Source organism: Polyodon spathula, chromosome 37 (assembly GCF_017654505.1).
Source record: "Polyodon spathula isolate WHYD16114869_AA chromosome 37, ASM1765450v1, whole genome shotgun sequence".
In the NCBI taxonomy this organism is placed as follows: Eukaryota; Metazoa; Chordata; class Actinopteri; order Acipenseriformes; family Polyodontidae; genus Polyodon; species Polyodon spathula.
This window is the reverse complement of record NC_054570.1, coordinates 1,846,157-1,869,022: the sequence shown is the minus strand read 5'-3', so window position 1 is coordinate 1,869,022 and position 22,866 is coordinate 1,846,157. Positions and strand designations below refer to the sequence as shown.

At 46.6% G+C, this 22,866-nt stretch overlaps 1 protein-coding gene across 5 annotated transcripts in view; it reads right to left on the bottom strand.

Annotated features, from left to right (window-relative positions):
* The window catches only part of LOC121304210 (ETS domain-containing transcription factor ERF-like), a 21,822-nt gene extending 42 nt beyond the window's left edge, over nucleotides 1-21,780 (bottom strand). Inside the window, exons 1-5 of one of the 5 annotated variants that reach the window (XM_041235201.1) lie at nucleotides 21,248-21,780; nucleotides 7,494-7,731; nucleotides 3,908-4,023; nucleotides 1,762-2,995; nucleotides 1-1,627 (exon numbers count right to left, since the gene is read on the bottom strand). The exon at nucleotides 1-1,627 is cut by the window's left edge and continues 42 nt beyond it. In XM_041235201.1, coding sequence (XP_041091135.1) covers nucleotides 931-1,627; nucleotides 1,762-2,995; nucleotides 3,908-4,023; nucleotides 7,494-7,731; nucleotides 21,248-21,269 — 2,307 coding nt within the window. In that variant the 5' untranslated portion in view covers nucleotides 21,270-21,780 and the 3' untranslated portion in view covers nucleotides 1-930. The other 4 variants (XM_041235200.1, XM_041235199.1, XM_041235203.1 and 1 more) reach the window with 4 other exon arrangements.
* Nucleotides 21,781-22,866: the final 1,086 nt, after the last annotated feature.

The following is a 22,866-nucleotide window of genomic DNA, read 5'->3' as shown; positions in this document are numbered from 1 at the left end:
TTTTCATTCATTCAAAAAATAAATAATCACCAGACCACTGCAACCAGTGCCCAGTCTGAACTCCGCACGCCCCTGTACTTAACAGCAGAGCCTCGCTTCAAGTAACAGAGAGAAAGAAAGGAGAAAGACACAGACAGCTACAGATAGGGATATAGGCACCTTGATTAAGCACAGCTAATTCTTTGTCCATTTTGCGTGACCAGAGCCAAACTCAGACTGTAGATGTAGAGGACATGCGAGAGTAACCCCCCCAAAAAAACAGGGAATTGCTCAAATCAAGTCTGTTTGAATGTAGATTTGTGGATGGGGCGACTGATGCCAGTTTGAAAAATAAAACCTGATGAAGCTCTTTGGCAAACCTCTCTCTCAAACGCAGTCGACAGACTGCTGGTTGAAAACAGGCTTCAATGAGTTATCAGACTCTTTAATCTGACTGTGAAATTAAAACGTTTTTTTTTTTCCTTCGTTGTTTTTAAAATGTCATCTCCAACTACCTGGTTCAGCAGACGCTGGATAAGTTAAGTTATCTTTGCGTTACGGCAAACTTAGAAAAAACGAGGCAGAGAGGGAAAAAAACCTTGAAACAGTGTCAGTGTGCGTGTGAGAGAGCGAGAGACGGTCAGTGTGCGTGTGTGTGTGTGTACGTGTCCATAATTTTTATGACAGATCCCCCTCAATACACAAAATCCAGGGCAGGTATGAAGTTGCAGTCTGTGCACTGGAAACCAACGGCAAAATATGAAACATATATATTCTTGAGCCTCTCGAGTCTCAAACCAAAACCTGGGGAGGGAGGGGTGGCGACTGTGTGACTAAAAACCACTGGAAGCAAAGCAGTACAACATTGTTGAGGAGAACACAGAGTCCACACCAGAGCACACGCCCACACAGATGACAGAGGAGGGGACTGCAGGCTGTCTGTCTGCAGGATCAGCACTCCTTGTTCTCCAGAGAGAGCTGGGCTGTGGCTCTGTGCAGCTCGGCACTCACTCTGCGTGTGGCGACACTGTTCTCCGCTGGGTCAGGGCTGCTACTGCTGCTTATATTATTGTAGATCTCAATCTTCCCCTTGTCCTCTCTGCTCCTGCTGCCTTCCTCCTCGTGATCCATCATCGCCGGCAGCGGCGTCACTTTCCCAGCGCTGCTGCCGCTGCTCCTCCCTCCCTCGGCTCCGCTCCCTTGCTCCCCCTCTTCCCGAAGCGGCTCCTGCTTCTGCTCCTCGCCCCTCACTTTCTTGTCGTCAGACTCCTCGGAGCTCGCCTCCATCCTCTGGTCCTCGCTCCAGCGTCTCTTGAAGCGCAGTTTGAGAGGGATGCACTTGCTGCTGCTGCTGCCCCCGACTCCGACTCCCGGGCTGGAAGGAAAGCCGCCGTTCCTCTCCGATCCCGAACCCCCTCCCACAGCCCCGTTACCAAGTCTAGGCTGCGATTCCAAATCCAGGGGTTCCGGTTTGGGGGAGACTGGGAAAGCAGCGGGGCCGGCGAGGGCAGAGGAGGGAGCGTGGTTCCCAGTCCGCGATGAAGCCGATGCCAGGGCAGAAGCAGCCCCTCTCCGGCTGCTGGCTCCTGCTTGCTGCTGGTACTGCTGCAGCTGCCGGCTGTGAGTTTGATGGTAGTGTTGGTGGGGGCTGTGATGGGCAGTGAACTGGTAGCCGTCCAGCAAGCCGCCCCCGCCGGGGGTGTGAGGGGAGGGGGCCGCGGGGGTCTTGAAGACATCCTCGTCCAGATAGTCCTCTTCGTCCCCGAAATCCTCTTCCTCCCCCTGTGATGGGCAGTGAACTGGTAGCCGTCCAGCAAGCCGCCCCCGCCGGGGGTGTGAGGGGAGGGGGCCGCGGGGGTCTTGAAGACATCCTCGTCCAGATAGTCCTCTTCGTCCCCGAAATCCTCTTCCTCCCCCTCTCTGGAGAAGCTCTCGTCCTCGCTGATACCCTCCACCTCCACCTCCTCCGACTCCGACTCGGAGATGGGCTCCACTTTGATCTGGGGGAGCCCCGGACCGACTGAAGAATGACAATTCGATGCATTGGAGGAGGAGGAGGAGGAGGAGGGGGCGTTACCCCCTGCGGAGGACAAAGTCGGGGTACCGGAAGCGGAGGAGCCGAAAGAGGTTGAGGGAACCCCGTCAGGCGCAGCGCCGTTCAAAGCCCGCTCTCTGTGCTTCTTACCCAGCGGCGGAGGCTGGAGCTTGAACTTGAAGGAGGACAAGTGATCCTCTCCCGAGGGCTGCTGCTGCTGGGGGGCTGGGTGGTGCTGCAGGTGGTGAGCGGAGGGCGGGGGTGGTAGAGGGTGCTGGGAGGAGGAGGAGGAGGAGGAGGAGGAGGAGGAGTGGTTGCTATGCAGGTTGGCGTGCAGCGGATGCCCCTTGTCCAGCCTCTGCGGCTGGGGCACTATGATGTTGGGGTAGTGCATGAAGGCCCTGGGGGAGAGGTGGTAGTTGTAGACGCTCTGAGTGTGAGCCTGCAGGTAGCGCTTCATGTCCTCGCTGTTGAAGGAGAAGTGGCTGCTGTACATGGGGCTGAGCGTGGGGGACGGTGTGTAGTTCAGGTGGCCGGGGGTCATGGGCAGGGCCGGGGACAGCTGGGGGCCCATCATGGACCCTCCGGGGCCCGGGAGGGGGGACACTGGGAAGGGGCTGAGGGGGTCCACCCTGTGCGGCCGGCCGTGGGGGTAGACCCTGAAGAGGGAGTCGTGGGACAGGCGCGGGTGGAGGGAAGGGGGGAGCCCGCGGAAGCTGCCGGGCACCGGCAGTTCTCTGGGGACCCCTCCCCTCTCTTCGGAGTTGGGTCCCCCTCCGATTCCCTCCTCGATCTCCGAGTTGACGGAGGTGCCGTCGCTGCAGTCGCTCACCGATCCTCGAGCCATGCGCCGCGCCACGGCAGAGAACAGGTTGGGGCTGCGCAGGTCCTCGTTCGGGGAGAGCACATCCGAGGGGGTGGACGGGAACCGGAAGTGGGGACCCCCCGTGGGAACTGGAGGGGCGCTTTGGGGGACCCCACCTACAGAGGAGAGAGAGAGAGAGCAGATTGTCTGTGTTAGCCCTGACTGTCTCAAGCCAGGAGGTCTGACCTGTTCAGCTGCATTCGCACTGCGGCCAACTATCGATACTATCGATTTGTGCATCACATCAATATCAGGGTCTAGTGCTGTATATTATAAAGACATTTCAGAGGGCTGGATCTCATCAATATCAGGGTCTAGCGCTGTATATTATAAAGACATTTCAGAGGGCTGTATCTCATCAATATCAGGGTCTAGTGCTGTATATTATAAAGACATTTCAGAGGGCTGTGTCTCATCAATATCAGGGTCTAGTGCTATATATTATAAAAGACATTTCAGAGGGCTGGATCTCATCAATATCAGGGTCTAGTGCTGTATATTATAAAGACATTTCAGAGGGCTGTGTCTCATCAATATCAGGGTCTAGTGCTGTATATTATAAAGACATTTCAGAGGGCTGGGTCTCATCAATATCAGGGTCTAGTGCTGTATATTATAAAGACATTTCAGAGGGCTGGATCTCATCAATATCAGGGTCTAGTGCTGTATATTATAAAGACATTTCAGAGGGCTGTGTCTCATCAATATCAGGGTCTAGTGCTGTATATTAAAGACATTTCAGAGGGCTATATCTCATCAATATCAGGGTCTGCTATAATGCTAGTTATTTATGTGATGCTTCAATCTCATGACTCAGTTAGTGAACGGCTTAACTGTGAAGTGGAGGGGGGGGGTGGGGGGGTGGGGTAGAGTTGTAACCCTGAGTCACCGATCTCCCAGCCAGACCTCCCCCGCACCAGTCAGACTGATAGTGAAAAGGTTCGTCCCCAAGTCCTGTTCTGTCGCTGGGGCACCCTCAGGGGAGCGTGTGTGTGAGCTGGCGGGTCTGGGGGGGTGTCAGCGCTTACCTCCAGGTCCCATGTCAATGAAGGGGTAGTTGACCAGAACCAGCTTGTTGAAGTTGAACTTGTAGGTGAATCGCTTGCCTTTGGTCTTGTGAAGAATACGCTTGTTGTAGTAATACCTGCAGAGGAGGAGAGAGAAAGAAAGATTTTTTTTAGAGACAATAACTCTTCAGCTGCTTTCGTTTAAAAGGCAATTTTAATTGACTTCAATCTGAAGTGACGTGTTGCTGCAGCGAGAGGCTCTGATTTAACAGAACGATCAACGCTGTGTTGAAAATGGTTAAAAAAAAAAAAAAAAAAAAAAAGCCAAAGGGAATTGGGAAGAGATTTTACCCTGACCCAGTTCTGTAGGCACGGGTCCATCTGCTAGCAATACGAAACTATTGAAAAAACAAACAGTTCTGAGTAATACAGAAGCACGAACACAACGCTCGGCACTGCAGACGTTTCATGATGACAGCTGTTTGACAATGCAAACACATTTAACACGTAACTTGACAGTTTGAAAATATCTGCTTGCACGTAAATAAATAATGAGTTAGCTGTGGTCTTCAGAAGTGCCCTGCGTTGACATTTCTTTCACACACTTTTTTTAAATTTTTTTATTAAAACCGCACGCGGGTAGACAAGATTAAATGGATCAATTATTATTATTAAATCGATCAAAGCCCACAGGCGAAATTAACGAATCCATCAAAGCCCCTGGTTGAATTCATGTTTCCTGCAAGATTAAGAAACGCAGTGGCCGCTCAGGTTTAAAATGATTTTCTTAAAACCCCCCCAAAAAAAAAAAAAAAAAAAAGGTTTTATGTTGAGAGAAGGAAGGCAACACTTCATGTCTGAACATTGCTGAAGTGTCTTTACACAGAGACACGCAGAGCGAGACCGAGACAGAGACACGCAGAGTGAGACACACACACACACACAGAGCGAGACAGAGACACGCACACACAGACAGCGGGACAGAGACACACACACTGAGAGAGCGAGACACACACACACACACACACACACACACAGAGATTGCGAGACAGAGATACACACAGAGAGAGCAAGACAGAGACACACAGCGAGACAGAGACATACACACACAGCGAGACACACATGGAAGAATACAGCATCTATTTCCGAGCGGCGCAACGTGCAATTTAAAAGAAAAGATATATATACACAAACACACGGCCGACTGTAAAATATCACATGGGAGTCGTTTCAGTTCCACCCACCAATTACTGAGATTTTAAGTGCTGCTTTCATTTAAAAATAAAAAACACACACTGGCAAAGAAACGCAGACTGAGGAGGCAAGCTGATAATCAGCCAGGGACACGCCACCTTCAAGAGCACAGTCTGTTACAAAAACTAGTAACAAAAAAAAAAAAAAAAAAAAACACAAGCCCTGGCAGGACCTGCCAGTGTGGTTTACAGTTCTTAAAGTTTCTCTTTTCCTTAAAAAAAAAAACAAAAAAAACAAAACACACACACTTTTTAACTGAGCACTGTGAGAAAGGGGTTATTGAATTTCATCAAAAAAAAAAAAAAAAAAATTTACCAAAGTGACTTTTTGTTTTGCTTTAAACCCCCCTCGCCCCCCCCCCAGGAATAAGAGAGCAGCAGGTTCAGTTACAGACAGGATCTTTGATCCACAGTTCAAACAGAGACAGGCAGAGTCCGTCTCAGAGTGTGGACCCGGGAACGACCCCCCTGGACCGAACCCCCCCCCCCATAAAAAAAAATCAATATCGGGGGGTTATACCCCCCATTATATTGGGTCGCAGTAGTCACTGGTTAGTCCCGTGACGCAATGCTGTCATCACTGACCAATCAGGGCACTGCTAATGCATCCAAGGGTGTGCAGCCTACAAAGGAAGACTCTGGCTGTGTAGCAGTGTCACCCAGTCCACGTTTTATTACGACACTGACTAGCCCCAGTGTGTAAAGGTATCAAGCTCTGGTGTGTCTTCTTAATCATACCAAACCCAGCAAAACCAGGATTGGATTAAACTGCTATGTACTGGGAGTCTTACTTTCATAGCTTGATATAGAGGGATGGGCTCCCCTTGCATAGCAGTTTGATAATCAAGCTGGTAGGAAAACCTGGACTGGGTGCAAATGCTACTGACTTCCCTGCAGTTACACGCCGAGAAGCGGCACTGGCTGCTGTCTGCCAAAGCTGCCAAGACACACAGACTTGCAGAAACACATGCACACACACATACGCACACGCACACGCACACACGCTTAACACTCCACATTCTTCTGTGACAAGAAACTTTTTTTTATTTGCCAAGTCAAGACTTGTCTAAGCCTGTAATGAATCTCCTGAGAGAGAGAGAGAGAGAGAAGAGAGAGAGAGAGAAAGCAACACTGTGCAAGAGTTAAATAAATAAATAGATAAATAAATAGATAAAGTAAAAGCAAAGTAAAACAGGACACAGAACTCGCTCTGTGACTTGACAAAAGTTTTCAGAAGGATGCTCAAAAAAAGTTGAACTCGCACCACTCAGACGACTCCAGGTGTAACTGAATCACTCAGACATCACCTGAGACTCTGCCAGCTGAGAGAAACCACGAGCAGCCTGCCAGGGGAGCCGTCTGGGCTTGCCGGCGTCACCGCGGGAGGAACACAACTCCAAGAAACACGACCAAAACGATCGCCTCTTATGCAGACGTCGCCTGCTGTGTGCTCACAGGACCACACTGTATAACACTAATATAAAACCCTGTACAGAACTACAGCAGCTACCCAGCATGGTGTCTATATAAAGTGCTGATCTGGTGCACTGGCATTGCCTGCTGTGTGCTGGGCAGAGCCTCGTTGTGCTGTACACAGGGCAATGCTGGCAGGACCGCACTGTGTGACACTATTTTTTTTCTTTTTGTTTCGCTGCTGCAGTGGTGTGGTGTTTGGTGCAGTTGTGGTGGGGTCTTGTTGAACCATGACACAATCAAAGTCATGTTTAACCCCTGCCATGCCAGGCCGCAGCCCTGACAGGACCCCTTTGTGGCCCGTTTACAAACACGGCGTCTGTATGCAGATGAGAGGGGGGGCTGGCTGGAGCTCATTGTCAGGCTGGGACAGAGAGAAGGCTCTTTACTGGAGAACAGAGCAGCTTCTGATAGCGGGGACAGGGGCGAGAGGAGAGGAGGGGGGGGGGGGAGAGGGGGGGCACTTCACGGTTCAACTCTCCCTCCGGAGCACTCTATGGAAAATAGCAGAGAGCGTGAGGGGAGCCAGACACACACTGACACAGACAAGTGCTCCCGAAGCATCTTCACCATGCTGGGTAGCTGCTGTAGTTCTGTACAGGGTTTTATATCAGTGTTATACAGTGCGGTCCTGCCAGCATTGCCCTGTGTACAGCACAGCGCAGCGAGGTTCTGTCCAGCACACAGCCCATTGAAATGAACAGGGCTACAATTGCCACTGTGCAATATTTCTGAATGGAGGGTCTGGGTATGAGAGTGTGTGTTTAAGTTACCTGAGCGTGTCGTAGTTCAATTGTGTGTGTGTTGTGTGTGTGTGTGTGTGTGTGTGTGTGTGTGTGTGTGTGTGTGTGTGTGTGTGTGTGTGCATGCGCGCCTCTCACCTGAGCGCCCGGCTGAGCTTGTCGTAGTTCATCTGGGGTTTGCACTTCCTGGCGCCCCAGAGCCGCGCCACCTCGTCCGGGTCCTTGATGACGAACTCCCCGTAGTCCCCCTGCCACGCGATGATGTCGTGGCACTCCTCCTTGCGCAGCAGCTCCAGGATGAAGTGCCACAGCTGGATCTGCCGCGAGCCTGGGCTCGACTCCGGCTTGTACGCCCAGTCTGGGAAGGCAAGCCCAGCTGTCAGGAGGAGCGCACAGAGAGAGAGACAAATATTCTAATCAAACTGCCACAATAGAACAAGGGGAAGGGGGGGGGGGTCACAAATCTGGAAGTGCGGCACACAAAAAAACACACCGACACACGCACAGCCTTGCGCCAACGCAATAAATAAATAAATACACAAAAATCAAAACAGGAAAAGCATTTGTTCTGCTTATTTAAAAAAAAAAAACAAAAAAAAACAGACAGGCACAGAGAGAGAGCGAGAGCCACAGACAACAACAAAATGTGTTCCATTGCCCACTTTCCCCTGGTGTTAACCCTTCCCCCTCCTCCTCTCACAGATCACCCTTTCCAAAGCTGAAGTGAACCCCACTGGCAAAGCGAGGGGAAACATTCCCACCTGGATTTTTTCAAAAAAATTCAACGGCAAACGTTTGAGACTAAAACTTGCTTGCACACTCCAAGTCACACAACAACACCATGCATTAGTGTAGACTTCACACTGTGTCGCATAACTGTGTTGCACACGGGCGCAAGGACTCTGCCCTGCCGGTGGCAGCCCTACAGCACAGTACCGCAGGGTAGGCTATCCACAGCGTGGCAGCGTTCTCAGCTCAGAAATAACCCAAAAATAAAAACATAAAAAACTTTCCGATTTTTAAATAAAAGTTATTGAGATAGTTGATAACTAGAAGTATCTGGTTGGGCAGTAATCTCGATTTTAAAGTACACATTGATAATTTTGCAAAAAAAAAATGTAATTCACTACAGGCTTATTTAAAAAACTGCGATCTTGTTTTTCTGTAGTTACAAAAAGGAAAAAAGGAAACTGCTTGTATATTCTCACTGCAAATTGATTTTGGCGACAGAGTTTATAGGTTTGCATCGCCCCTTAACATTAAGCAAACAGGACCCTATAGATCATGCAGCCTTGAGATACATTACAAATTCAAAGTACAGTCCACATCATTGTGCTTCAGTCTGACTGGCTGGACCTGCTTGGCTTTGCGAAGGTTGAAGCACTGTTATATTCACTTATATAAAACGTTATTCTTTGTAAATTACCTCCATATATAAAATAAATACTTTATAGTCTGTTTTTGTAGCTGCAATGTTAGATCTCATGCAAGTTTGAGATCCACGGTTCCTGAAGTGCTGAAAGATCGTTTGCTTACACAGCTCCTTGGTCTGGGAATGAGTTACAATCTAAAGGCAAAATGCAGCCCTGATTAACTTCAGGATGGTCTAAGAGGAAAGCTGCTGCTTTTAAGAGTGGGACAGTATTTGTTTTTTTTCAGATCACTAAAACTACAGCCTTTGTTTTTATAAAAGGTCAGGAATCATTGACCCTACTTGACCTCATTGCGACCCCCCCCCCCTCTGTTTACCTTCCCCAGGGGTGACTGAGAATCTCCATTACAGCACCTAAATACACCAATCAAAGCTCATCCATAATTTAGGGGAGAGAGAGAGTGGTGGCTAATGTCTGCCCAGGGAGGGGGGGTGAGGTCATCACTACACTACCGCCCAGGACACAAAAACACCACTGACTCCACACAGATTGATACAGCTTTAAAACAACACACTCCACACAATAAACAAACAGACATGCGAGGGAGGAAACCGAGATTATTATTCACTGCGGGATAAAAACACGCCGAGCGAAAGAGAGACTTGTGACTAGCGCCGAGAGTGCCTCTACAGACCCGAGCTGGCTCACAATTACACACTCAAACCTGACCTTACCAGCAAAGAGGTGCGAATCAAAATCTGATACAGAACATCTATAGAACAGAGCGCTCCTGGAACACTGTGAGAGCGGCGTGTTCTGTAGAACACAGCGCTCCTGGATCACACACACACACACGATTCCAAGACATCTGATCTCTGAGGTCTTGCAGAAGAGAAGCTCTGATTCAATAAAATATTCATCACTTTTAAAATCTCAGCTCTCAGACATCTCCATCTCAAAAGAGCTTTACCCCCCCCCCCCCCCCCCCCCCCCCCCCATGCACCCCAGTAAAGTGCAGCACCCCCCGCAGAGCCACACACACTCAGTGAAGGAGTATCAATTCTCCACAAAGCTCAGACACACAGACAGACAGGGCTCACTCCAGTCATTAAAAATGAACCCTTATTTTTACAAAAATAAAAAATAAAAAACACAAAAAAACACACAGAACAGTTAATTCAGGAATCACAACAATTATTATTGTCTCTAAAATTCCCAATCAATTCCCATTCCTTTTACGATTTTAGGAATCGATTTTAAAAAGGAATTGAACATATAAAAAAAATAAAAATAAATACAGGAATTGCATCAGGACCCCTTTCTTGAGAGAGAGCCTGCAGCCTTGGAGAGACAGAAATAACCATGAAGAGACACAAGAGCCATTGTTCAGAGAGGAGAGGAGTGGAGACGAGACAGAGAGAGAGAGAGAGAAGAGATTTCAATTAAGTTGCCCGCTCCGACACACAGCATCAGAAACGACAACAAAAACAGGAGCTGGAGTGCGTGAGTCTGTGCCAGCACGTGCATTGTGAAAAACTACTGCTGTATTCTGCCAAAAAATAAAGAAAGAAAGAAATCTGGTTTTAGTGCCAGATTTTAAGCCTTTGTCATTGAGACTGTGCTTTGAAAACATGCTCCACCTAGCCCTGGTCTAGCGCATTCACATTACCCGCTAGCGCCACCTAGCCCAGCGCATTCACATGAACCCGCTAGTGCCACCTGGCCCTGGTCTAGAGCATTCACATGAACCCGCTAGCGCCATCTAGCCCTGGTCTAGAACATTCACATTACCCCGCTAGCGCCACCTAGCCCTGGTCTAGAGCATTCACATGAACCCGCAAGCGCCACCTAGCCCCCCAGATTGGAAACCAGGCCTCCAGAGGAAGGTGCAAGGCTGGTCTAGCGTGTTCACATTATTTCACAGCAAAGTGTTTAAGGATAGCTACAGCTCTGTAGGTTAAGTCCACAGGTGGAGAATGCAGTTCCCCGGTGCAGAGTGCTGGAGCGCACTGCAGTAACTCTTCATTAAAAAGGTGAAGAGACACTCCTATACCCCTCCCCTCAAGCTGGTGTTTACCCTCATTAGCACGGCTCACCGCTGCCCCCTAATGAGTCATTAGCAGGCCACTCGATAGCTCGAGCCTTCCCTGAGAGACTAGCTGCCACAACACCACGGAGAGGAGCCACCAGTGCCTTCCAAACAAACACAGCCACTGAAAACACAGCAGCGTCCCAGAACATTTAAAAATAATCCACGCTGTGCTGAACTACAGCAGCTACCCAGCATGGTGTCTATATAAAGTGCTCATCTAGTGCGCTGGCATTGCCTGTTGTCTGCTGGGCAGAGCCTCGCTGTGCTGTACACAGGGCAATGTTTCGGTAGCAAGCCTGTTAAATCTAACTGAACTACAGCAAACAACAAACTTATCTGAAAACCTGGCAGGACTAATCACACGTGTGTAATACGCTGCAGAATGATCCAAGGGGGCTGGGCTGGGTGGGGGGGGGGGGGGGGTGTCTCTCCAGCATGCCAGAGGTTAAGAGCACAGATTACACAGAACTATGGCAGGTGGGGGGGACTTCCTGGAGTTTCTGGCTAAACCAGTCAGAGCAGGAAGTCGCTATTGTTCTACAAAAACCACTTCCCAGTGACTGCACTTCCTGTCTACCAGCGAGCAATTCATTATACACAGAGAGAGAGAGAGAGAGAGAGAGAGAGAGAGAGAAAGACAGTAAAATGAGGACCTACAGTACCTTTCCTACAAATGTATAGAAAACCATTCAAACCTCCTTTAGAAGCAGAAGCACACAGTGACACATGCACACGCATGCACGCACGCAGTGACACGCACAGCTTTCAGGTCCTCTTCAATACAGTCTGGCCACTTTCACACACAAACTCTCTCTCCTGTACAGGAGAGCAGGCACGTTGTGATAACACACACTCCTCTACTGAGGTGCTGAGATTCATTATTTCCCTACACCCTTCCACATGACTCCTGCGTTGAAAAGCATTCACAAACACACGCCTGCAAGCACATCATCACGCGCCTGCTGGCCCCCCCCAACAAACACACACTTCCTCTGCCTCTCTCTCCATCCCTCCAACTCTGTCTCTTAGCAACCAACATACTTCAGAACTAAAAATAAAATTATTTAAAAAAAAAAAAAAAAAAAAAGGACAGGAGCAGGAGAAAAATCAAACGATAATGAATCCTTTAAAACCAGGAGAGAGAGAGATAACACACCCCATGACAACAGAGAGAGTTAAACATGTCCCGTTACAAGCAGAGTGCTGGGGGGGGCGGTAAAAAGATTTTCTTTATAATAAAACACACTGCTTGCTTGTTAGTGGATTAAACCGACTTCAAAATGAAAGCAGAATAACAAAATCGCAACTGTTAGAAAATCCCTAAAACTAATAAAATTGATTTTAAAAAGGAATGGAAGACCTCGATGGACGGTGGAGGGAGGGGGGGCAGTGCAGCCACTTCCTCCCTGCCTGGGTGTGTTCACAGTGAGATTACAGGAGTGCCGATAAGCCTGCCCAGTGCAGGTCACCCTACCTGGCTGCGGAATCACTTATCAACGACAGCATCGCTGACTAAACAGAAAGTGTGCGAGATCCGCTCTCAACTACTTCCAACTGCCTGCCGTAAACCAGGGGTGCAAAAAAATAAAAAATAAGACTTTTTTTTTTTTTTTTTACTAGCAGCTCAGTGAGGCACAGTGTAGAGGAAAGCTCAGGAGTGTCTTACTAAACCCAGGAATGGATCAAACTCCTGTGCAATGCAGCGGCAGCCTTGCTGTCAGACTCTCCGTGAACATGGATTAAAAGGTCGATTTCCAGCCCTCTGTACAGACCTCTCATATCAAAGCTCGAATCGGGATGCGGAGGAACAGGACAGCTTTCACTGGAGGAAATTTCCAGCACGGAATTCTGCCGATGTGCTCCAAGAGACACCGGACACCGCGCGGTGGAAACACAGAGCACCCTCCCCTATCAATCTCTTCTTTATTTAGCCTGGAGGAAGATATGGGGGTGGGGTGGAGAGAGGTATAAAAGATATTCAGGACTTCCGAAGTCTGAGAGAAGGAGTAGAGAGGGAGGGTCTGTACAGGGAGAGAGGGAGGGTCGGTCTGTCTATGGTTTGTTTTAGTTTTTTTTTTGAAGCAGATGTTATCTGACACACTGTCAGAAGACACTGCAAAGGAATTTTGATACTGCGGGAAAAACTAATCCTCAACCCTAGTAATAATAATAATAATAATAATAATAATAATAATAATAATAATAATAATAATAATAATAATCTGAAACGCGTAACCTTTATATATAAAGTTTTTGCAAAGCCCCAGCGCTTGTTCCCTGGCACGGCTCTGACACTAACAGAGTTCTCAGCAAACAAAAACCCAATCTCACGCTGGGCAGCACAGCGACCCTGTGACCTGGAAACAGTATAAATATCACAGCGCATCGCTCGCATAGCTGAACCAAACACCCTGACACACACATGCACCTCTCCCTCTCTCCTCAGACCCATCTCTCAAACCACATTACCTCCTGTCTGTTGCTCATCTGCAGCCCCTGTTAGCAGGCTCTGCTCCTGGGGGTGCCACATACACTGAAGCATTTAAAAAACACGGGATTTCGATCATAAAATGACATTTAGCCCGAATAACTTCTATTACTGCACTGCTGTGGAGAATTCAAAGGAACTGGAACTGAAATTAAATTAGAATGAAAAAAAAAAAAAAAAACAAAAAAAAAACAGATTCTATCTGCTTCTATTATGACAGAAACTCCATTCTATCACACATGGGTGCGCAAATAACTGTGTGTGCTTTACATTGCAATATTTTTTATACAGATTTTCTGTAAATCATTTGGTACAATGTTTTTTTTTTTTATTCTTATTTTCCCAATACTTCTTCTGTAGTCGTGCAGATAAAGCATCACAGAGAGAGAGAGAGAGAGAGAGACCCCAACACGCTGTTTATGTCAGCACTCCAGATCAGAAAGGGAATTCATATTCCCAGCTGGAGAGAATAATCCGCGGTTTGGAGTTACATAAAAAGGGCTGCCGATGATGTAACCTCCACAGAACGAGGGACTAGCCGAAGAGCAACAATAACAAAACACATCAGTCTCACCCAGGGAGGCGAGGAGCCCACAAACACAGCCTCACCCAGGGAGGCGAGGAGCCCACAAACACAGCCTCACCCAGGGAGGCGAGGAGCCCACAAACACAGCCTCGCCCAGGGAGGAGAGGAGCCCACAAACACAGCCTCACCCAGGGAGGAGAGGAGCCCACAAACACAGCCTCACCCAGGGAGGAGAGGAGCCCACAAACACAGCCTCACCCAGGGAGGAGAGGAGCCCACAAACACAGCCTCACCCAGGGAGGAGAGGAGCCCACAAACACAGCCTCACCCAGGGAGGAGAGGAGCCCACAAACACAGCCTCACCCAGGGAGGAGAGGAGCCCACAAACACAGCCTCACCCAGGGAGGAGAGGAGCCCACAAACACAGCCTCACCCAGGGAGGAGAGGAGCCCACAAACACAGCCTCACCCAGGGAGGAGAGGAGCCCACAAACACAGCCTCACCCAGGGAGGAGAGGAGCCCACAAACACAGCCTCACCCAGGGAGGAGAGGAGCCCACAAACACAGCCTCACCCAGGGAGGAGAGGAGCCCACAAACACAGCCTCACCCAGGGAGGAGAGGAGCCCACAAACACAGCCTCACCCAGGGAGGAGAGGAGCCCACAAACACAGCCTCACCCAGGGAGGAGAGGAGCCCACAAACACAGCCTCACCCAGGGAGGAGAGGAGCCCACAAACACAGCCTCACCCAGGGAGGAGAGGAGCACACCCTCCAGTCAAGGGCAGGCTTGAGGCACGGAGACCCCTCCAGAACCCATGGATGCTGACAGGAAGCTGTGAATGCTGCTCAGTGAAGTCTCAGCTGCAGCCCAGACTGTGCAGTCATGTGTTTTTCTTTTTTCCCCCGGCAATGTTTTTTTTATGAAAGCTATGCAACAGGCAACCTTAGAGAGTGCCAGCACAGAGGGAGCGACATGACTGCAGCCCTGCCAGCACTGAGGCATGCCTCGCTGGAAATACACACACACACACACGTATAGGACATGCAATATTCTCATCAGATACAACACACTGAAAAAAATAAAAAGGAGGGGAAAGGGGAGAAAGAAGATGACTCAAAAGGAGAGAATGAGGAGAGAAAGAGCAGGTTAAACTCGTTTTAACACTGCAGAGCTGTATAGGAGGTCTAGAGGAAAGAACTCCACTCTCAACACCGCAGAGCTGTATAGAGGTCTATAGGAAAGAGAACTCCATTCTGCAGAGTTGTATAGAGGTCTACAGGAACCAAAGGTGAGCGCAGGCCTCCACCAAAACCTGTGTCATTACATCACACAGTGCCAGGTTTTCAGCACCTGTAATTACACATCATGATAATCCCCTTAACTACAGCACACTGCAGTGAAAGAGTAGTCCTGAAACAAACCCTCCCTCCCTCGATCCATCCCTCCGCCTGAAACTCACAGCCGTGCACCCAGTCCCGGGGCTCCAGAAATACCTCCACAAATCAAGTACATTCTTACACGATCGCAAGAAAAGAAAAACAGAGAAAGAAGAAAAATAAAAGGAGAGAGCGCGAGAGGGGAGGAGCTGTTAGTAACGCTGCGGACTCACAGGTGAGCCGCCTATATTCACACTGTGCTGAGCACGCGCCCTATTCTAGTAAAGTCTCGGGGGCGTTAAGAAGTCCTGAGGGCCGTGGAATGTTATGGGCCAGTAAATTTGCTCCCCGTAGTTTTGAGACGCGGGGGGGGGGGGGGGGGGGGGGGGGGGGGGGGGGGCTGCAGACTTCCGAAAGTAAGTTGGTATTAATGTAAATACTTGAAAGAGAGAGTCCGGAGTTGTTCAAAGTGTCCAGCACATCGGAGTTCAAGAGTTTTTTTTTTTTTGTTTGTTTGTTTGTTTGTTTTTAAAAATCACCAACTCTTAAAAAAAAAAAAAAAAAAAAAAAATTTAAATAAATAAAGACCATGGGAACATGTCCAATTGAACAAATAATTAAATCAATTATAGTTAATTGAAAGCTGAAGTAGGAATTAAACCCGCGGAAGACCCCGAGTCCCCCCCCCACCCCCCCCCCCCCACCCCCCCAGGATATACCCGATTAAAAAGGGCAGTTACATCCCTCCTCTCGGAGAATTATTACTATTATTTTGAACATTAACAAATCTAACAGTCATTGGGTCATTCAGCAATACATTCCTTTTATATTACTGCTGAATTAACCCCAGGTGCCAGGACTCTGAACAATGGGGACCCCACACCCCACCAGTGGAGTGGGTTTAGCAAGAACAGAGTTTACTGAAACTCCTGGCTCAGCTCAATTATAGACAACTTTGAGCTTTGAAGCCCAGGACTGGCTACAGCAGCAGCAGGGCTAGTGCGAGTTTCTGACCTTAACTTTTAGGCTACATAATAATAATACTACTACGAATAATAATAATAATAGTTGCTATGGAAAGCTTCAAAATGAAACAGATTTTGAAAGGGAAAAAAAGGAAACCGATTCAGTTTTTCTGAAGGATAATGTTTTATGTATATGTGATATTAATCATTTTAGCAACACAGCAAACAGACACAAAGTCAAACACAAAACACACAGAGATGCGCCACATACATTTATAAATGAATAAATACATACATACATAAATACAATGGAGTCGAGAGGTTTTCTGACCAGGAGACCGAGTTAGGAAATGCCTAGGAAATTAACACAATAGTTTGGGGAAGGTGGGGGGGAGGGTCTCGCCACGTGAATGGAAAACTAAATAAATCTGGTTTACTGAAAATGTAAAAAAAAAATTCCAATGTCCTCGTAAATTATTAATTATACTGGGGGGCGACTACGGCGCTCACACGTTGCCAACACTACTACTGTACTACACAATACTGAAGTGCTTGTGCGATTGTTTTTTTTTTGTTGTTTTTTTTGACTCGGCAGAGGATAATTCGCACTGTCTTAATTAAAAGTTTGATACAGAGGGTGGGAGTGAAACATGTCACACGGACGAAACGGGGCAAGTTTAAACAGCGAGAGAGAAAAATAAAAAATAAAAAAAAACTTCAAAAAACACGAAGTTTTCTAGGTTGTTTAAGGACGGCTCACTCTTCCCTCCTCTCCCTTTCTCCTCTCTGCCCCGACCACCCCTCCTCCAGTTAAGGTGCCCCCCTCGAGTGTCAATTCCACCGCGGTGCACATATAGGGTGTGGTTGTTTTGTTTCACAGGACACAAGTTGGGGTGGGGTGGGGTGGGGTGGGGTGGGGTGGGTGGCGACGACACCACATTAAAACCCTGTGCTGTAATTTTGGGCGCAGACAACAACAGCAAAATTTTAGTCTCAGACATGGCTCCTTTTGTTTTCTCGAAGTAGATGGGCGTTAAAATTTGGTGCGCGCTCGGCTCGGTCAAGCGCGGTAAACGACCGGCCCACAGCCTTAGAGAGCTCGACATTCCGACACCCAACGGTCGAGTCTCGTGCTTCGCTCAGATTTGAAAAATATTAAAAAAAAAAAAAAAAAAAAAAAAAAAAAAAAAAAAAAAACAGTAAAAGAAAATAAAAAAAAAAAAAAAAAAAAAACCACAACACACTCCGTACGGCTTTAACTTCTCTCAGCTTTAATGATGTTAGCCTACTTAACAACCCAGCCAGACCAACTTCTTGGAAAGTGAGTGTTTTGGAATTTGTAATGCTCGACAGTATCTTCCTCGTATAATCTTTTTTTTTGGTGTAATTTATTAGTTAATGTGTATTAAGAACTTTATTCACCGTTGAAGGCGATGTGTGTGAGGCTCTGGTTGTTTTACTAAGCTGCCCTGTGTAACAGGGTTTGTTTTGTTTCCCTGTCTCCATATGTATTTGAAGCGCAGGTATACCGGCGACAGCGATTATGTTTAAATATGACGTGACCTGGCTAACACCGCTGTGTTTTTATTCATAACATTCAGACAAGTAATGTACATAAAAAGGAAATTAATACAACGGACACCTTTTCTGAACAACTGTCGGTGCGAGTGCTGGTGTGTTATTTCCTTACCTGTCAGGACATAGTGGAGAGCACAAAAACAAAACCACATAAAAAATAAATAAATACTAGATTGTTGTCTCGCAGTTGTATCAATGCAGATCACAGGCGTTAGACATTAATAGTGATGCGCTTACTTGAATTAATCAAGATTAAAATTATCTTTACAACACAAACAGTGGTCTGTACTCGGAAGAAACACACAGACACGTAACTTTTAGAGTTAAAAGAAGAAAAAAAAAAGATATGAAGATTGTTGATTTACACTGAATGCTTCTTATCAGATCAGGCTAGACAGTAGTAAATGGGATTGTTTATAATCTGAACCCACTCCCCCTGCAATAAATACCGCTTCGCCTGGCAAACTAGTTTGGAAAACAAAACCGTGCTCTTAAATGATATGCATTTCACACGACAACCTGTAAGGCTCTTTCCCCCACCGACTATAGAAATAGCAGCCTCTTTACCTTAAATTATTTTGATTAAATGACCCGAAATTGGCAAACTAGCAACATGTTCCTGGTATGAAAAGAAACGGCGTGCTCACTCCCTTTACAGGACGCATTTATCAAGGCTGTGCGTGTCTGTAGCTGTCGCGTATTCACATGGCTGTAAGAATTTCATTACAATACTTGCTTATGAAAGCGCCTTCTCTATATCTTCCCCCGGTCTACCTTAAAACCACGTTGTTGTTTTTTCCCCCCTCCCCGAAACAAAAAAGTTCCTTTCTGAATTGTGCGAGTTTTTCAAACTCGACGTGGGGGAGGGGGACCCCCCCAAAAAAAAGTTAAGGATTCGGGGGTGCTGCTGTGTTTTAACACATTATAAATATCTGACTACGAGACACAGAGGTGTTTAAACTGTTCAAACGGGAAAATTGCGACGCTGGGGAAAGGTCATTAAACTGCAAAAACTCGGCCTTGTGGTTTGAAAAAAATACAAAATCCAGACACGCCGCTGTTTCACCGACAGCACGATCAGCAACCCCAATACCAGATTACTTTATCAAACACACATACAAGCACTTTCAAACATTCAAGTAAACACTTGAAAATGTCTCACACATTATCCAGTACAAGTCGATTAAAAGCAGAAATGAACACCCACTCCAGTCGAAGGTATATTTATACAGATCTAGAGCTACAGTTTTATTTTACATTCATATGTTTGGGATCTTGTAAAACACATCGAGTACAAACTTGTATAAATACTTTTACTTTCATTTGAAGAGGGGTTGCAAAGAAGAGACGACCTGCGTCACCGATCTTAAAATCCGATAATTTACCAGCCGTGTGGGTTTCATACAAAACAAACAAACAAATTAAAAAAAAAAAAACTAAAAAGATTTATTTGGCACACCTTTTTTTTACCTACGCGGATGCCACACCTTTTCCTGATTGGTATTCTGATTTGTGACAAAACAAATTTAGTGATCCTTTTATGTTTCGGTTTTACGTTGAAGCAACGAATATATATATATATATATATATATATATATATATATATATATATATATATATATATATATATATATGGCGGAGGGGCGAGACCTACTCTGGATGAGAGGAATCAGCAGACAGGCAGCGCTTGCAAGTCGAATGAGCCGGTTATCTGGATGAACTGACAGCACCCGGGTCCGGCTCTACCGCGATCAGCGCTTCGGAAATGAGCACTGCGGGGCCAGCATGCACAAACCTCCCGGCGTGCTCCTCTTACGGGTGGGCTTTTTAAAGTTTTCCAAAGGGATATGTACTTTATTGTTTTTAAACAACTCGCAGAGCTTCGCGTAGCACCGAACTTTACAGTGTATTCACCACGATGTCATTGAAAGTATCGACCATCATCAATATGAGATTTCAAGAAATAGACATGACCCTGTCAAGCACCCAGTTCCACATGTGACACATCGTGTGTGTGTGTGTGTGTGTGTGTGTGTGTGTGTGTGTGTGTGTGTGGGGGGGGGGGGGGGGGGGGGGGGGGGGGGGGGGTGTCACATCGTTTTAATTTAAGGACATCGTATTCTTAAAGTAAAACGACACCAACACGGGACTGTTGCATGTTTTAAACACAAACCATTCCACTGCCCTTACTATCTACCCATTATTATCGGTACACAGACTAACACACTAATACTTGTATTTACAATAAACACATTAGCGCATCCGACTCCATTCATTCATTCATTCCTTCTATCATTATTAATATTATTATTCAGCACCTCTACCCCCCTCCTCAGACAAGAAGAAATACAATACATACTGGTAACGGCCCGTCTTTCACTGTATCTACCCCCGGTATTAATCCAGCACGGACACTGTATTAGAGTCCAATAGGACTCGCATCTCTCACACACAGACAAGCGGACGTCTAACTTCCGGAAATGCCTTCTTACTGTATTTAGTAAACCGAAAAGAAACAGTCACGATTAAAACACTTTGCAACGCCAAAAAACACTCACATCAACAAAAAACACCACGCACTTGTTTGTGTTACGTATTAACTTTTCCAATCCGCCCTCAAATTTTTTATGTGTTTGAGCACCAATATCCACATATATATATATATATATATATATATTATTATATATATATATATATATATGGCATCTGTTGCAACGTAACTTTCAATCTTTCTGTCAGTCCGGAAACAGTTCAAATGTAATTTTCAAGTTACATTAAAATTTTGTGTCCTTTTCCAAGCGTAAGTTGTCCAGGGGGGGGAGGGGAGAGGACCTCCCCCCCCCCCCCTCTCCCTCTCTCTTTCCTTCTCTCTGTCTTTCCTCTCCTTCTCTCTCTCTGTCTTTCCTCTCCTTCTCTTCTCTCCTCTCTCACGCGAGATTTTTTCATTCCCCGAATTTATGACCTCGGTCTAGTAGTCGCTTACTCATTTAGAAATACGCCAGCTGATCGGTTTAAAACAACACACATATAATCACTCGCACCGGGGTTTCTATTCCGGCTTTGCCAACAAATAAAATGACACGAACAAAAAACTCCATATTTGTTTCCAACAAAAATGCAGCGGCACTCGAACCCTAAACGCGCTCTCTCCCTAATACAAAACAGCCGGGCATAAAACTATCCTCCCCACTCTTCACCCCCCTCTCCAAACCAACAGCACAACGAAACGAAAGCGGTGCTCCGCAGCACTGGGGCAGCAGTCACTCGTGTTTCACGCAGCTTCACCCTTATGAGAATTGACCCCAGCTCTACACACGTCTCAAAAAGCTTTGAACAACACTACAAATAAATAAAACTACACGAACACAAGCCCGGCTCAAACACTGCACTGCTACACTGCAGCCAGACACGACACACACAACGCCACCGCAAGAGGCTTTTAACTGAAACAACAACAATAACGATGATAATAACTACAGACTGTCCGCATACCTGTCTCGCCGGGGGTTTTCATGACGGTATGATTGGGATGGGAATTCGAGTCCCTCTGTTCTTTATTCTTCGCTATTTTTTCCTCTGCTTGTCCTTTCTGTGTGTGTGTGTGCGAGTACACACAGAGAGAGAGAGAGAGAGAGAGAGTGCCGCTGGAAACTTTTCCCCCTCCTTCCCTCTCTCTCTTTCTTTCTTTCAGTCACTCCTCTCGGTGTGGCTCGCTTGCTCTGCCCTCTCCCTCCTTCGGTTCAGAAGCGGTACTGCGATGGGTGTCTTAAAAAACAAACAAAAAAAAAACAAACAAAAAAAAAAGTAAAATGGTGTTTGTTTTTTGGTGGTGATGGGGAGTTAGTTTTCACTTTATCAGAAGAGTCTGTTGAAATGTTGTCCAATATTTTCTACTATCCCAGCGCACATATTGAAGAAATCCAAAGCGCGTCCGTCCTGCTGCTCGCTTCCAGGCACACAGCACACAGCTCCCCGCCTGCTCGCTTCTTTCCTCACTTCTCTCTCTTTCTTTCTTTCTTTTTTTTTTTTTTTTTTTACTTTTTCCCCCTCCTCCCTTTCTCTTTGCTCTCCTCGCGCGGTGGTTTAATATTTCACTCCATGGGCCGCCCACGCGAGTCCCGCCCACCGCTAGAGTTCTCTGGCGTCACTGCAGCACGCGGCGTTGCCTTGGAGACACAGCGGCGCCACACGAGCAAAGCCATCGGACGTCCCCGCCTCTTTCCCCACTCGACACCACGCAACGTAGTGGACGTGAGGAGCCGCGTTACTTTCACGCAGTCCTTGCTTGCTCGTTACTTTCGCGATTTCACTTTTTATTGCTTTAAAAAAAAAAAAAGTAATAATTTTTAAAAATGTTTCTGTACAGAGCATTAAGATATTTATGAAAAGCAAACACACTAATAGTTTCTTATACATTTGTGTTAAAAATAGGATTCTTGTTAACTGTCTTTAATATCTAATCACGTATTACTGCTTATGAAATCTACTGAGGGTTTGATTAACGACCATCAGCTGGCTTGTCTTGTACTCGAATTGATTCATGTTTTGTATTATTTTCAGTATTAACAAATTACTTGAATATGCTTTTTGGCCTTGTTTCCTCTGCGTCTAATAAAGCAATACTTTTTGTCTGTTTGTTTTGAATGTTTGGCAGCTAAATAAATAGTAGTTTGCGTTTTTGCCTGCTTCATTTGTATCTGGGTCAAGCTAGTCTGGGTATTTTATGTTTTACTGTTGAGTAAAGAAAACAAGGAGTTTTGAGCTTTGATCGAGGTTTGTTTATTTTTTATCTTTTCCATTGTATGTTGTTGACAAATTCTACCATTTATACATTTTAAAATAAAAGGATTATAAAAGTTTAAAAAAGTACTTATTTCCCCTCTTTCTCCCTCCTTCCCCCTGTGTGTCTCAAGCTGTGTCCAGGGTGCACAGTGCTGCCATTGTGTGAACTACAGACTCAACGAGAGAGAGAGAGAGAGAATTGACAGAGATAGATACACACACACACACCAGTGCTCTACAATATCATATAATATGGAATGTTGAACACAAACTATAAAACATGGAACACACATAGAAAACTAACTCTAAGGAAGTTCTCCCTCTTTCAC